This window comes from Notechis scutatus, chromosome 4, assembly GCF_049901735.1.
Source record: "Notechis scutatus isolate UNSWTSFEM ecotype Mainland chromosome 4, rNotScu1.2, whole genome shotgun sequence".
NCBI classification, from domain to species: domain Eukaryota; kingdom Metazoa; phylum Chordata; class Lepidosauria; order Squamata; family Elapidae; genus Notechis; species Notechis scutatus.
In genome coordinates, this window is record NC_142012.1 from 88,040,364 (window position 1) to 88,054,076 (window position 13,713).

At 39.1% G+C, this 13,713-nt stretch overlaps 1 protein-coding gene across 4 annotated transcripts in view; it reads right to left on the reverse strand.

The window, feature by feature from the left end:
* The window catches only part of RUFY2 (RUN and FYVE domain containing 2), a 32,016-nt gene that overhangs the window by 15,622 nt on the left and 2,681 nt on the right, over positions 1–13,713 (reverse strand). For all 4 annotated transcript variants that reach the window (XR_015749339.1, XM_026672800.2, XM_026672798.2 and 1 more), the window contains exons 3-10: positions 12,796–12,913; positions 10,968–11,069; positions 9,466–9,589; positions 8,681–8,742; positions 6,624–6,689; positions 3,832–3,901; positions 2,550–2,651; positions 988–1,104 (exon numbers count right to left, since the gene is read on the reverse strand). Coding sequence is in view for 3 of the 4 variants with exons in the window: in XM_026672800.2 (XP_026528585.2) it covers positions 988–1,104; positions 2,550–2,651; positions 3,832–3,901; positions 6,624–6,689; positions 8,681–8,742; positions 9,466–9,589; positions 10,968–11,069; positions 12,796–12,913 (761 nt within the window). In the remaining variant the exon portion in view is untranslated. The remainder of the gene's footprint in view (positions 1–987; positions 1,105–2,549; positions 2,652–3,831; positions 3,902–6,623; positions 6,690–8,680; positions 8,743–9,465; positions 9,590–10,967; positions 11,070–12,795; positions 12,914–13,713) is intronic.

Here is a 13,713-nt window from a genome sequence, read left to right on the forward strand (position 1 = left end):
AGTCCTAAAATGGGTCTGTCATGCCCCTGGTGGAGACTGACTCTGAGGGAGAGGAGGAACAGCCCACAGGGAGTGGAACTGTGGCTCTGGAGGTTGTGGAGGAGGCTGGGGAAGGGCAGAGGTCGGCTGAGCAGTCAGAGGAGGACCCAGGCCCATCCCCTCTCCATCCTAGGGCATGCAGAGAGGAGAGGATAAGGGAGAGATGTGGTCTACTGGGAAGGAGAAGGCCTTGATCCTCTTCATGGGCTGCAGCTGTGACAACTGGATAAGAGGACAGACATGCGTACAGGCCAGTGCTGGAAACAAAGTGTGGAAATATCTCTAGTGTATTGTTCCTCTGCGAGTTTAGCACCCTTCCCAGTGTGTGTTCTGATATCTGTGGACGTCTTCAAGCCCTTATCTTGCCTAGTTTGTGTCGTTTTTTTACTCTTTATAATTTATAGGCATTTTCCTCTAAACGGCATTTGCTCCTTCTTGGAACCGCTCGTGTGGGAGATTTTTGTCTCCAGTCAAGGATATTTGGAGCTTGGAAGCAAAGTGAAGGAATAAAAGGGGCTTCACCTGTTTTCTGTGACTGTGTTTATTTTGTATCCCACCCTGGGTCATCACAGGGTCAGTCATGTCACCAGAATGACTTTATAACCTTTCTTGCAATAGTTGTTAAACAAATTGCCATGGTCGTTTGTGGTTTATTTTATGGGCACGGTTTTGCTGAAAACTGGAAGTAAGTGAAAGTTTTTGGCAAACGTATCATAAAATACAGTCACATAACTGCAGGATACTGCAAACAGCTATATGTGCAATTGTGTTGCCAAGCGTACAAAGTTCAGTCATGTGACTATGGAGGAGGCCCAATTGTCAGAACTTTAAATCTGAGCCATAAGTCCCCCTCTGAACGGTCACCAGTGGTAAGTCAAGGATTACTTGTATGTAACTCCAAGGAATATGCAGAACCAACCATTCACCATTGATATAACACCCACTCACTTGTCTTAACTGTGATTCTTCTCGAAGCTGTCTATGTGCTTCATTATACATTTCATCCAGGCTTTGTCGGGAATGTTTATATGTCTGAAGTTCTGCTTCGGCATCTACTTTATTCATCTACAAAGAAAATAAGGAAAATTATTGTACTTAAAAACTTTGGTACTCAGAAAGAGACCTCATCCTAGAGCTGGTAGGCCCAACCTTGACAACTTAAGATTTGTGGACTTCCCCAGCCAGCCATGCTGACTGGGGATTCTGGGAGTTGAAATCCAAGTTGCCAAAGGTACACACTAGGTAGCAAGTACACCTAAGTTTTCTTCGTGTTTGTGATGAGCTTGGGACAATGTGGAGCTATGCATGTGTCAAAAATGATTTAGACCATATATAAACTACAAGCACAATAACCATGTTAAAAGTATTGTAATATGTATAAATATTATTGAAAATGCAGAAAAACACTCCTTCTATAGTTTGCAGTCTGCCGTATTTGTCACTGCTCCTAAAATATTTCTTTTGGCAATGTAGTGTTATGAAAATTTCATTTTCAATAAACCAATGAAAGTTCTGAAGAACACCAGGTGAATGTTTTATGTTTTTAAAAATGAGAATCGGCAACAGATTCTTCTTCTAAAACCCCAGCGGTAACTTGAGGTACGCAAAATTTAGCCAGGCCTCATTAATTCAGTGTGTAGTGTCCATCATGAGTCTGGAACATCATGCTTCCACATTTCCCATGCACCAGTGGAATAGATGAGAGCAAAATTTGGGCACCTTCTTTTTTGCAGAGTAGTCTGCAAAAAATTTAAGAGGTAGAAATGTGTGTCTTGAGACTTGCAGTACTATAACCTTTTACCAAATATAGGGCAAACGTTTTCACCCTGTTTACTTCAGTGATGTCATGACATGATAGAATTAGTTGTTCCTCCATTGCCCCTTTTAATTTTTTACTGACTCCACTTATACATTTTTGAAATGGCCACAGGCTGTCCTTCTTTTGGCCTGCTGTTCTGGTCTTGGAATGGGCCATTTGTTAATTGACCCACTAAAATACCAAACGGTATTGCCACTTCACTGTCTTTTGACTCAGCTGCATGTCTGTTTTATTTGCTTGTCCTACTTCGTAAGGTTTATTTTTATCCCATGTTTCGGCTGTTTCACCATTTTTCAGTTCTTTTCTTTGAACTTAAACCATTGTGGTGACTTCTGCGGTTTTAAAAAACTCCCTCTGAATATTTTGCAAGTGGTTACTTTGTCTTTCTAGACGTTCTTCTACTCTGCCTACAAAACCTTTCTCATCTTACAGGGCTAATGTTAGCTCAGGTTAAAAAAAATGTTCCCCTATGTCCTGACTATCTTGACAAGGGGATGTAAATATATTTTGCAATGCTCCTTCATGGCATGGTATACTTACAAGTGATCTTCCAAAAATATCCCCCTGAAGCTCTTACCTAGCTAGATTCTTGAAGTACATAAAACGCTTAAATATTACATTTTTATAGAAAATTACATTAAAAATGGCAAGTTTTGACATACAAATCATGAATTATTTCAAAATATTATACCTCCAGATGATGTTGTGTTTTCATTAAAATGAGTGTGTTTTCACTTCGTAAATGATGGTTTTCTTCTTGTAGTTTAATTATGTTGTTTTTAGCTATCGCCAACTAAAAGAAAGATAGAATGCAAACATTAAAAAATCCAAAAGCTTTCAAACAGCAAAAAAACAAAGGTTCGAAACCCAAAATGCTTCATGAAAACATCACACTCTCCTAATCACATCACTGCCCCAGTTCAGCATACTTATCTAGGCCTTGTTCATTCAACCTTTTCTGTTGCCAACAAACAAGGACTCTTGGCAGTTGACGGGAAGCAGAAATCCTAAATTTGCAACTGAAGATATTAATCTCAATTAAAATCCAACATTAACAATAGCTAAGGAATGTTTAATATGCAGAGCGTCATGGGTTTAGGCACTTGTAAAAAGGCCATCTAGCAGGCAGGGCTATATCATCTAAACGAGCTTGCCACAAGGATTCCTGCAGTAAGCAATTTCCACAATTGCAAATACATTTATACACACAGACATACACAGAGTCTATAGAGATTCTCAGTCATCCAGGTCATGGTTGTCCCAAAGGTGCTTTTTCTCATCCAAGAAGCTTTTTCAGCTCTGACAGGATAGATCCTTCCATTCTTCACCATTCAGTCAGAGCTGAAGAAGCTTCTTGGATGAGAAGCGAAACATCTTCCAAAGAAAAAACAAGAAAGTCCAGTTGCCTCCTGAAAAAGCACCTCTGAGACACACACCAAAACAAATCACAGTTATGCCCCACTGCAGTTGTACACAGGCTCTCAGCAGCTAGAGAGAAGGTTCTCTCAAGCTGCTGAGAGAAATGTTTTATGGATTGCTGGATGTGGACTCTCCTTCCATACTGCTATCATGCATATTTTAGGTCCATTTCCAGGTTGTCCGTGAGGCTGGGGTCAAAAAGGTCAAGACTGCTCTGGCAGGGCTTGAGTGGCATGGTCATGGCCATCTTGACATTTTGGGTACCTTTACAGATGCTCCTGCTTATATGGCAAAAAATGCATGTTTGTACAGATGAACCAGGAAGGAGTTCATGGCGAACTGCAGCTGAGCGAAATGGAGAACATCCAAGAAACTAGGCCACCATCCTCCTGATGCTCAGATGTTCAGTAACACACAAGGCACCTCTGGCCAAGGGAAACATCTTGGCAAAACAAATCCCAAACTAAAATAAAAACCAAATCCCAAATGCAAACAAAGACTGCTAATTTCAACACATGAATGAAATTAAAATATATATTGTTGAAAGACAATACCTCTTCGATTAATTTAGTGTTTGACTTCTCTAGGGAATCAACACGGGTATGGAGGCTGCTGACTGTACTACTGAAAACGATAAAAAAAAATATTCTTCAGAATTATTTCTACAATTATGCAGTAGTACAAACATTTACAAAGCCTCCTAGCAGCGGCTTGGTACCCAGCAAACAAATGTATCAGAAGACACTTCCTGATACCACTCCTCAAAATGTGTTTTCTATCAGATTTTTTTACAGACTTCTATGTCCACAATACATCCCAATGGTCACCCCTTCTTAAAATCAAAAAGACCTGAGCCAGTATAGCTTTTTGACATCACCCAAAAGTGGCTATTATCCCAAAGGATAATGTACAGGTGGTTCTCAACTTATGATATGTTTTTTAATGATCATTCAAAATAAGGATGGCCTTGGAAATGATGCGTTATGGCTGTAAAGCACTTCCTACCATTATAAAACGTTAGTCTGCCCATAGTTACACGAACCGCATTTTTTGCATTTAGCAATCAACTTACATTTGCAACCAGTTTCAGCATTCAGAATCAGAATCAGACTAGAGCTGGAAGGGACCTTGGAGATCTTCTAGTCCAACCTCCTGCTCAAGCTGGAGACCCTATACCATTTCAGACAAATTGCTGTCCAGTCTCTTCTTATCTTCTCTTTGTGGCAACCTCTAGTCCTTCTTTTCTCCTTTAGACTAACCAAACCCAAATCCTGCAACCCTTCTTCGTATGTTTTAGTCTCCAGGCCTTTAATTATCTTAATTGTTCTTCTTTGCACTTTTTCCAAAGTCTCAACATCTTTTGTTGTGGCCTAAACTGGATGCAGTATTCCAGGTGTGGTCTTACTAAAGCTTTATAAAGCAGTACTAATCTTTCACGTGATTTTGATTCTATGCCTCCGTTTATACAACTAAGGATTGTATTAGCATTTTGGGCTGCTGCCACATGCTGCTGGCTCACGTTTAAGTGATTGTCCACTAAGACTCCAAGGTCCCTTTCACAGTTACAGTTTTTGAGCCAGGTTTTGCCTAATCTGTTTTTTCCTAATCTGTTTTTTGTTTTTTCCTGCCTTAAGTGTAAAACCTTGCATTCCAGTCACAACTGCAATTTGTGGTATTTTTTGCCATTTTCTAGCAAGAAACCACCCATTCAGAAAAGTGGATTTGCTTAACAACCATGTGATTCACTTAATAAGCACCATAAAACCAGTTGAAAAGTTGGGTCCAGTCTCATGGGTGCCTCAACTTATAGCTTCAATGACTTACAACTGAAATTTTCTTTCAACTGTGATTGTAAGTCAGGGACTAACTCTATGATTGTTACATTTAATTTGTTTTCCTCTTATGATTTGGAGAAGACTAATTATTACTATTAGCCTTCTTGATGGGTCCTCTTAAAGAATGTGAGAAAGTTCATATTACCTGAGGAGAAAGCTGTACACATTGACTTAGCCCTTACGCTTTTTCTAATCTACACTTGCTACAGTGAGTAAGTCCGGAATGAGATCTGAATTGGAGCGCTGCTACTGTTTGACAGCACAAAGCCCAACATGCATGAACAAGAACTTTAAACAGTCATGTCCAGGGGTGCGCTTAAAAAATTTCAGCAACGGGTTCTCTGCCTGGTTGCTGGATGGGCGTGGCCATGGTGGGCGTGGCCTAGTCAGCCTCCTGCATTTTTGCCTTCCCCAGGCTCCGGAGGCTTTCCTCGGGCCTCTGGGAGAGTGAAAACTACCTCTCCTGGGCTCCAGAGGCCCTCCAGAGGCCGGAAATGGGCCCGTTTCCAGACTTTCGAAGCTTCTGGGAGGTACGTTTCCCCGTCCCCCCTTAAGCCTCCGTGCAGGCCCTGTACTTACTTCGCATCCAAAACAGGCCCTGTGGAGACTCTTGGGAGGGGAGGGGCAGAGTGGGATTTGGAGGTTCGCCAAGCCAGCCACAACATTAGCTACAGGTTCTCCTGAACCCGGGCGAATCCGTAGCAGCCCACTCCTGGTCATGTCATATCAATTGGAAAGATACACAAGTCTTTAAGTATACCCTTAATACTTTAAAGAAATATATTTTACTTATTCATTTAACAGATGTCCTACGGAAAACACGTGCAGAACCACATGTCATCTGTTCAATAGCAACGGGAGTGTATTGTTAGTCCACCTGATAAGAGTAACATATTAAAAGGGAGCTATCATGGCAATATTAACTCCTTAATAGCTAATAAATTCCTTTTAGGAATCCCAGATCAAAAACATAAGCACATTTTTTATGTAAGCTATCCTAAGATATTTCTGACCCAAGATCTATCTGGGTGGGGATTAAAAGTCAAGAAGATGGTTGTGATTGCAAGGTACCTAGCTGGAAACCAGGAGACCTTGAATTCTAGCCCTGCTTTAGGCATGAAGCCAGCTGGAAGACTCTGGGCCAGCCCCTCTCTCTTAGCTGAAGGGAGGGAGGGAGAAAGGAAGGGGCAAAGGCAAATCACTTCTGAAAAAAACTTACCAAGAAAACTGCAGGGACTAACTAGTCCAGGTAGTTGCCAGGAAGTCACACACACAGAGAGAAAAAGTGTAATCATGTGTGCAATGAACTTGAAAAAGGGGCAGGGTTTGATCTTGTGGTTGTAGTCATCATCTTGATTTTTTAACCCCAAAAATGCATTTCACAGCCCTTCCCAACTTACCTTTTTTCTATTCATTAACCAATAAATACTAGTACTTTCAATAATTATCAAAGTAATTGTTGTTGTTTTTTTAAACAGAAGGTACCGTTCTCTAACACAACTTACGCTTACTTCAATTGCCGGTTTAATTCTTCAACATAGTTCTTCTGATCCAATATTGCAGCAACATGGTCATTTCTAAAAGAAATTTAGTTTTAGTTTAGAATATTTCATGTTTCATTAGACATTCGATCTGAGATCTGAGTGTCGAGAAATGCATGTGAAAAATTTCTATTTACTATTCCGGAAATATGTTGTCTTAATAAATGTTCTCCATAAATTAAAAAAAAACCAATATCTGACTTGGTTTGAAATTTAGAACATTCTGTGTAATTAGCACTAGTATTAACTGGATAACCACCATCAACAGACTCTGTTAACAAAAGGTTTCTTTTGGTTTTCTCAAAAAATTGGAAATTGAATATTGCTCTAAGGCTAGGATGGGCAATTATGGCCCCTTTATGATCTGTGGACTTCAACTCCCAGAATTCCTGAGCCAGCATGTCTACAGGTCATAAAGGGGCCATGGCTAGCTCAGGAACTCTCAGTGTTGAAGTCCACAGGTGATAAAAGGGTCATAGTTGCCCATATCTTCCTCAGATTTGTATTAGATATTGATAGGATGACTGTTCATTCATCAGTTCTGAATTTCTGAATTAAACAATCCCCTTTCATTAAACAAAAAAGACTGTTGTTGTTTTTTAGTTGTTCCATGCTTTCTGCTTTTTGCCCTTGAAATCTGTGGCCCCAAAATGTACAACTTTTTTCACAGTAGACTAAAATTTTATTATTACTATTATTACTTTCCAGACTCATAGAGATTTGCATAATGGAAGAGAATGTAGTAAAAATAAATACAGATGAAAATAAACACACACACACACACACACACACACACACACAGAAAACACTTATATGTACAGTCAGTAAAATAAGCAAGGGCAAATAAGAGTCACCTTTTCCAGGGAAGATGGGGACATGAAGTTTTACTAAATAAATAAATTGCTTCTGGAGTTTGTGCTTGAGATGGAAAAATGAAACTTTGACTTTGGTTTTTGCTGATTAGACAGGTTTGTTGTTATAGAAATGATTAGCTTATATTGTTATGTAAAAAAAAAATCATGCTATATGTTATTAGTAGAAAGTCAATGCTTTTTTTTTCTTTTTCCCCTATGCCTTTTCCACTTCCCTTTTTTCCCCTTTATTTTCATTTTACTTTGTATTTTGTATTTTGATAAATACATTTTTAAAAAGTAAGTTTGCCCTTTGCTAATTTGAAGAGAGAGTAGTTTGAGCTTGTGGTTATGGTGCTGGACAAGCCAGTCCCTCTCTTTCAGCCCTACCCTGTTTCTCCAACAATACGGCCTCCCCCAATAGGAAGTTCCAGCATGTTTTATGGGCATGAAATGAAATTAAGCCCCTCCCTCCAAATTAAGGCCTATATTAAAACATGCAAAATGGGGGGAATGGTGCGGGGGCTTGCCATTAGGAAGTACTTTTGTTGCACACCCGGATATGGTGCTGCCTGCGTTGACCCGGATACGAAGTGCCCCACCAACGCCGAGGTCAACATCCAAGCCGTCGCCGCCCACCCAAAGATGCAAGGGGGGGAGTTAAGTCACCCCGGAAAAGACGGCCTAGCCATTTTTTCGGGGCTCAAAAAAAAATAAGACCCGGCCTTATTATATGAGAAACACGGTAGGAAGGAAGCAATGGCAAGCCACCTCCAAACATGTCAAGAAAACTGCAAGGAATTAAAAGAAAACAAGAAAGCCAACCCTGAGAGGCCAGATTAACATTTACATGGCTGTTTCAGGCACAGCATAATCCAGCCATTTCTGGCCTCAGCCTTGTCCCCTTATGAAATCAGGGTAATAAGAGCAATTCATCCATTTGGTTGTAGAATGTGGTTACACAGGTATGTAGCATGTGTGAAGCCTTAGAGGGCTTGGAAAGTCGGAACTAGGTCATTAGGTACAACATGACATAAAATGAATCGCGTGTAAAGATTCCCTTCTGAACAGAAGGAATATTTTTCTGTGAGGGGAAGGACACTTTTGATTTGCTTGCAGGATGGTGGGTTTTTCAACCATTTAGTTCAACGTGCTAAACATTCTACTAAAACTCACCTTTCTTTATCTTCAGTGTCATCTTCATTCTTTAGATACATGGAGAAATCAATGACGCCAACCTTCAAAAAAATATATTCAAAATTTTGCAAAATGAAATTAAGGAAGCTTCATTCTCCTGGATATTTAATCCCAATCAGCAGAATGGGAAATTCCAGGTTTGATACTGATCACATTAATGGGTTGGATTATATTGACCAGTGCCATTTTGCAACAACCTGTCCCCTTGCATCTGCTCCCAGGGGTTAAAAACCTCCAGATCCAACAGCAATGGACCGAATGCATAATGGATTGAGAGCAAGGGGCAGTATCCACAAATGAGTGAAGGTGTGCTAGTTTAATTATGAATATTCTATAGATAACCCTACATTATAATTTATTCCAGTACTGATATTCTTTTCACTATTCAAATGTTTAAGCCATCTCATTGAGTTTACAATACTACGATCTAAAATATAAGCCAAAACAGAGATTTCATACGCATCCTGAAGAAAGGACATAGAACATTTTTTTTAAAAGGGAAAAAATAGCCATGGTATACTTGAAAAATCTTCCAGTCAAGAAACCTTTTTATTGTAAAATCTTCCAGTAATCTGCAGAAGCAGAATTACATGGATCTACAATATATAGATTTTCATAGTGCTTCAAAGAAAATAAATTGTTTGCATGGGAGAAAAACAGTTCCTAAAGAGATTGGTTGAAATGAATTGTTTGAATTATTTTATTCAAGATCTTCAGATTTGCTTGAAGGCTACATATTGTATAATATTGTGGCATCTACTTACTTGTGAATCCAAATCTTCTCCTTTTATGCACAAGTTTGCGTCAATGACATTTAACCCAACAAGCAATCCAACAATGACGGCTCCTTCTTCTTCCATCATCACTGCATGGTATTCATAAAATTCCCTGTAAAAGCATTTTCATATAATTTAAAGGACATTGTCAATTACTAGTCAATTTCATAGCTGACCAATGTCAAAATGACCCAATGTGACAATTCAAAAACAAGCAGGCTTCCTCATGAAAACAGATGCCATTTTTATAGAATTTGTTTAAAAGGATGCAAAGTCGCAAAATTGGGAGTTTAAAAGATTAGAGTTAGCCCTACTGCTTGTCAAAGTCCAAAACAAAGCATATCTCCTCTATGCCCCTTCCCCTCTACAAAAGCTTGCTGAGCTATAGTTAAATATTTCTTCAATTTCAATGGTATGACAGAATCCTTCAGACTTGTGGACTTCAGCTCCTAGAATTCCCCAGCTAGCTTGTGGACTTTAGCTGGCTGGCAAATTCTGGGAGTAAGAAGTCCACAAGTCTCAAAGTTACCAAGTTTGGAGACCTCTGCTTCACAGTTTCTTTAAAAAAAAAAACCTGTACAGTCCACAGAGATCTCATCTAACATCTTTCTTCTGCATCTTGTCCCCCTAATTCCAATGATGCACGAATATGTATCTCATGATTCTAACCATGTTGACTCTGTCACCAAAGATCAAGCACAGGCAGGTCACTTAAGCTGTATCCAATGTCAACACAAGTAGTTAACTTGATACTGGTTGCATGCCCCACTATGCAACCAATTGCAGGTGCTTGATCAACTAGCATCGGCAGCACTTTAGGTGATAATATGTCGAGAAAGAACACCCTTAAATAGCATCAAACACTGGATTTAATATTTGCACAAGGATGAAAAAGAGTCTCCCAGCAACAGAGGCTTTACACAAGAAGAGTAACATGAATAATATTCCTTGTCTAGAATTTAAAAAAAACACACAGAGAAAACTGCTTTTTTAAAAAAAGCTTAGTTCTGCAAGTATGAAATTAAATAGTATGCAAGTGCATTTTGTATATCCTAGGTATGCACCTTTTCCAACAGCTGGCAGCATGATGTAAATTTGCAGAATATATTAAACAGCAAAAGAATACATTATTGCCATTGTTGTGGTAAGTGCTGCTTGGGAAGGTCACAAGCATTATATTGTTGACTTCTGGTTTATGCTAGACTACTGTCAAAACCTGAATAATCATTAGAATGTCCTCTTTATTTTTTGTTCTAACAAAACTTTTAAAAATAAAGATGTCAGGTCAATAAATCAGAACATTTTATTGAAATTTATAATTCAGAAGAAAAGTGAAATGCTCCTGGCTAGAAGCAATGTAATGTCAGCTGTTTTATTTAGCTAAGAAAATAAATATTTTAGCTAAGTTCGAATTACAATACAACGCAATCAAATGTGCACAATTCACAATCAAAACACTGATTTTTCATAAAGTCTGGATAAGGGCTCACCCGAGGAGATCTTTCCGAAGGATGAGACATCGGAGATAATCAGCCATCTTTTTTTGCATAAGTGCCAAACGTAACCAAGCCCGAGCACGTCCTAATGAAGTCCTGGTTTAAAAACAGGAACAGTTCATAGCAGAGAGACAAATTAATCAGAGCTGTCATTTCTAACACTGCTCAACAGGCCTTCCAATAAAGAGACAGGGATTAAGCCATTGTCCGTCTTTATTTGGGACAGGGTTCTTAACAATTCTATATTCAACTTTAGCCACTTTACACTCTCAACAAAAAGTTTCTGATTTAAACATTTATTTGACAAAAGTCTTAAGACACAAAATAAAAGATTATGTCCTCTTCTGTATTTGTCTTGGGCAAATGCCATCCCATTTTGGTCTTTTCTGAGGAAGAAGAGATTAATGAATACCCTATGGTTTCTGCAATGGGCAGTTGGTGTAAGATCAAAGGCTGGGTCATTCCATCTAGGGGTGAGTCACTGAGACTTCCAAAGGAGACTATACTCCATAGCAGGGGTCTCCAACCTTAGCAACATGAAGCCTGGCGGCTTAATTCTCAGAATTCTGGGAGTTGAAGTCCTCCAGGCTTAAAGTTACCAAGGTTGGAGACTCGTGCTCCATAGGATTCTATTCTACTGAAAGCTTCAAAAAACTTCAAAAATATAATTTCTACTGAAAACTTCAAAAAGATTAAGTCTACTCTTGTAAGGCACCAAGAATGTCTTGTATGACATGGGTACTTATAATAATTCTTTATTTCAGTTCCTGGTTTTAAAATAGCATTTCTGAATCACATCACATTTAATATTCTAGTTATTACAATCTTCCCCTGATTAATTTGTGATAAGGACAATTTTTCACTGGGCTCATCCTCATGTGTTGTAGACCTACTCTGGTAACCAGATATTCCTGCCACGTCCATATTTCACCCCATGGCTGAACCACCTCATAGTCACTTTCTCTCAACACAGTTTTAGCATAATCCACCAGGAATGTGGTTCCATTCGTGATCAGGGCTGAGATCCACCACAAAAAGACAAGCAGACTTGCTGCCAGCATTCTCTTGCAGCACTAATCAAAGATGGAGTTCCCTCGTTTCCACTTTATCTAGCACCCCTCTTTCCCATTTACAACCTGTCAGATGGCTATTTGGGGCAACTGGAGGGATGATGGGATCTGCCATTTCAAGCACCTGTCCAGCTTGCCTCGTGTGAGGGAGTGATGGATGGTTGCTTCCCCATCAGGCAATGTCAGTTGAAACATGCAACAAAATCCCCCTTTAAAACAGGAACGCTCCGGTGTCTGGCCTTAATACCAGAGTAGTAGAGGGCTCAGGAATCAGAATAGCAAATTTTATACAACCAACTTTTCTGCTGGGTCAGAAATTGATGGATTGTACTTTAACACGAATAGTCCCATTGTCGGGTCCCCTTTTGAATACTGGCAGTTGCAAAGGAATACAGCTCAATGGGAGAACAGACCTCTGGATGAATAAGAACCCAGCTTCAAGTTTTGGCACTCTATGGTATTAATTGGAAAACGTTGCCTCAAAAATCTGGGAAAACTACTTCCAGTTTAGACAATAATGGACAAATAATCTGAATCTGGTAGAATTTCTATCTTACCTTATTTGCATCAGATACAACCCCATGTCTTTTGTTACAATTTTGAATAGCGATGTTATTTCACCTACAGAATATTCTATAAGGTTAAGAAAAGTTACATACATTTTAACTGTGGAAGATGGATTCTTGTTCATTTCATTCTCATGATTTATGTATGGAAAGCAGTGCAGAAAATATTTCAGTATAACAACTTACTTGAGACCAGGTAAATCTCTAACGCTAGCAGCGATCTCCTCAGCTTCTGGATATAATTTCTCTACAAGTTCCAGAGGGCCCCATATTGTTTTATTATAACTTAGAAAAGATTTCTTTACTAGGAGGGAAACATAAACACATTTTGACTTTTTACACTCTATTTTACTTTCTTGGAACATTTAATACATTTGTTCTCTAGGCATCTGAGATACTTACTGGACAGACACATACAAATACAGGTGGTCCTTAACTGACCTCAAAATTTCCATTGCTAAGCGAAACAGTTGTTAGGTAAGTTTTGCCCCGTTTTTACTACCTTTCTTGCCTCATTAGTCAAGTTTTTAAGTTAGCAACACAGTTGTTAAGTTAATTTGGGTTTCCCATTGACTTTGCTTGTCAGAAGGTCGCAAAAGGTGATCACATGACCCCAGGACATTGCAGTCATAAATACAAGCCAGGTGCCACATGTCTGAAGTTTGACAATGTGACCATGGGAGTCTGCAACGGTCATTAAGTGTGAAAAACAGTCATAAGTCACTTTTTTCAGTGCCTTTGTAACTTCAGTCATTAAACAAATGATTGTAAATTGAGGACTACCTGCCTTGGGGATATTTATAAACATTAATATTTTATTTATAGAGCATCCACAAGCTTAATTTAATGACATGTCAGTGATTATTTTTTTACAGCCACTGCAGCCAGCCATGAAACTATACTTACAACTGTACCCAATAACAAGTGAAGAAAAAGTAAGCAAAAGTCAAGATCACACTTCTAGACAGCCAACAAATAATGAGAACAAGCTGGTCAAAACAAATGAACCAAATTTATGAGTTGTTCAGAATCCAAGGAAGTAAAATTGGCAATGAAGTAAAAATTGCTCTCTTGAATACTGATGAACTCAACAGAGGAAGTCGT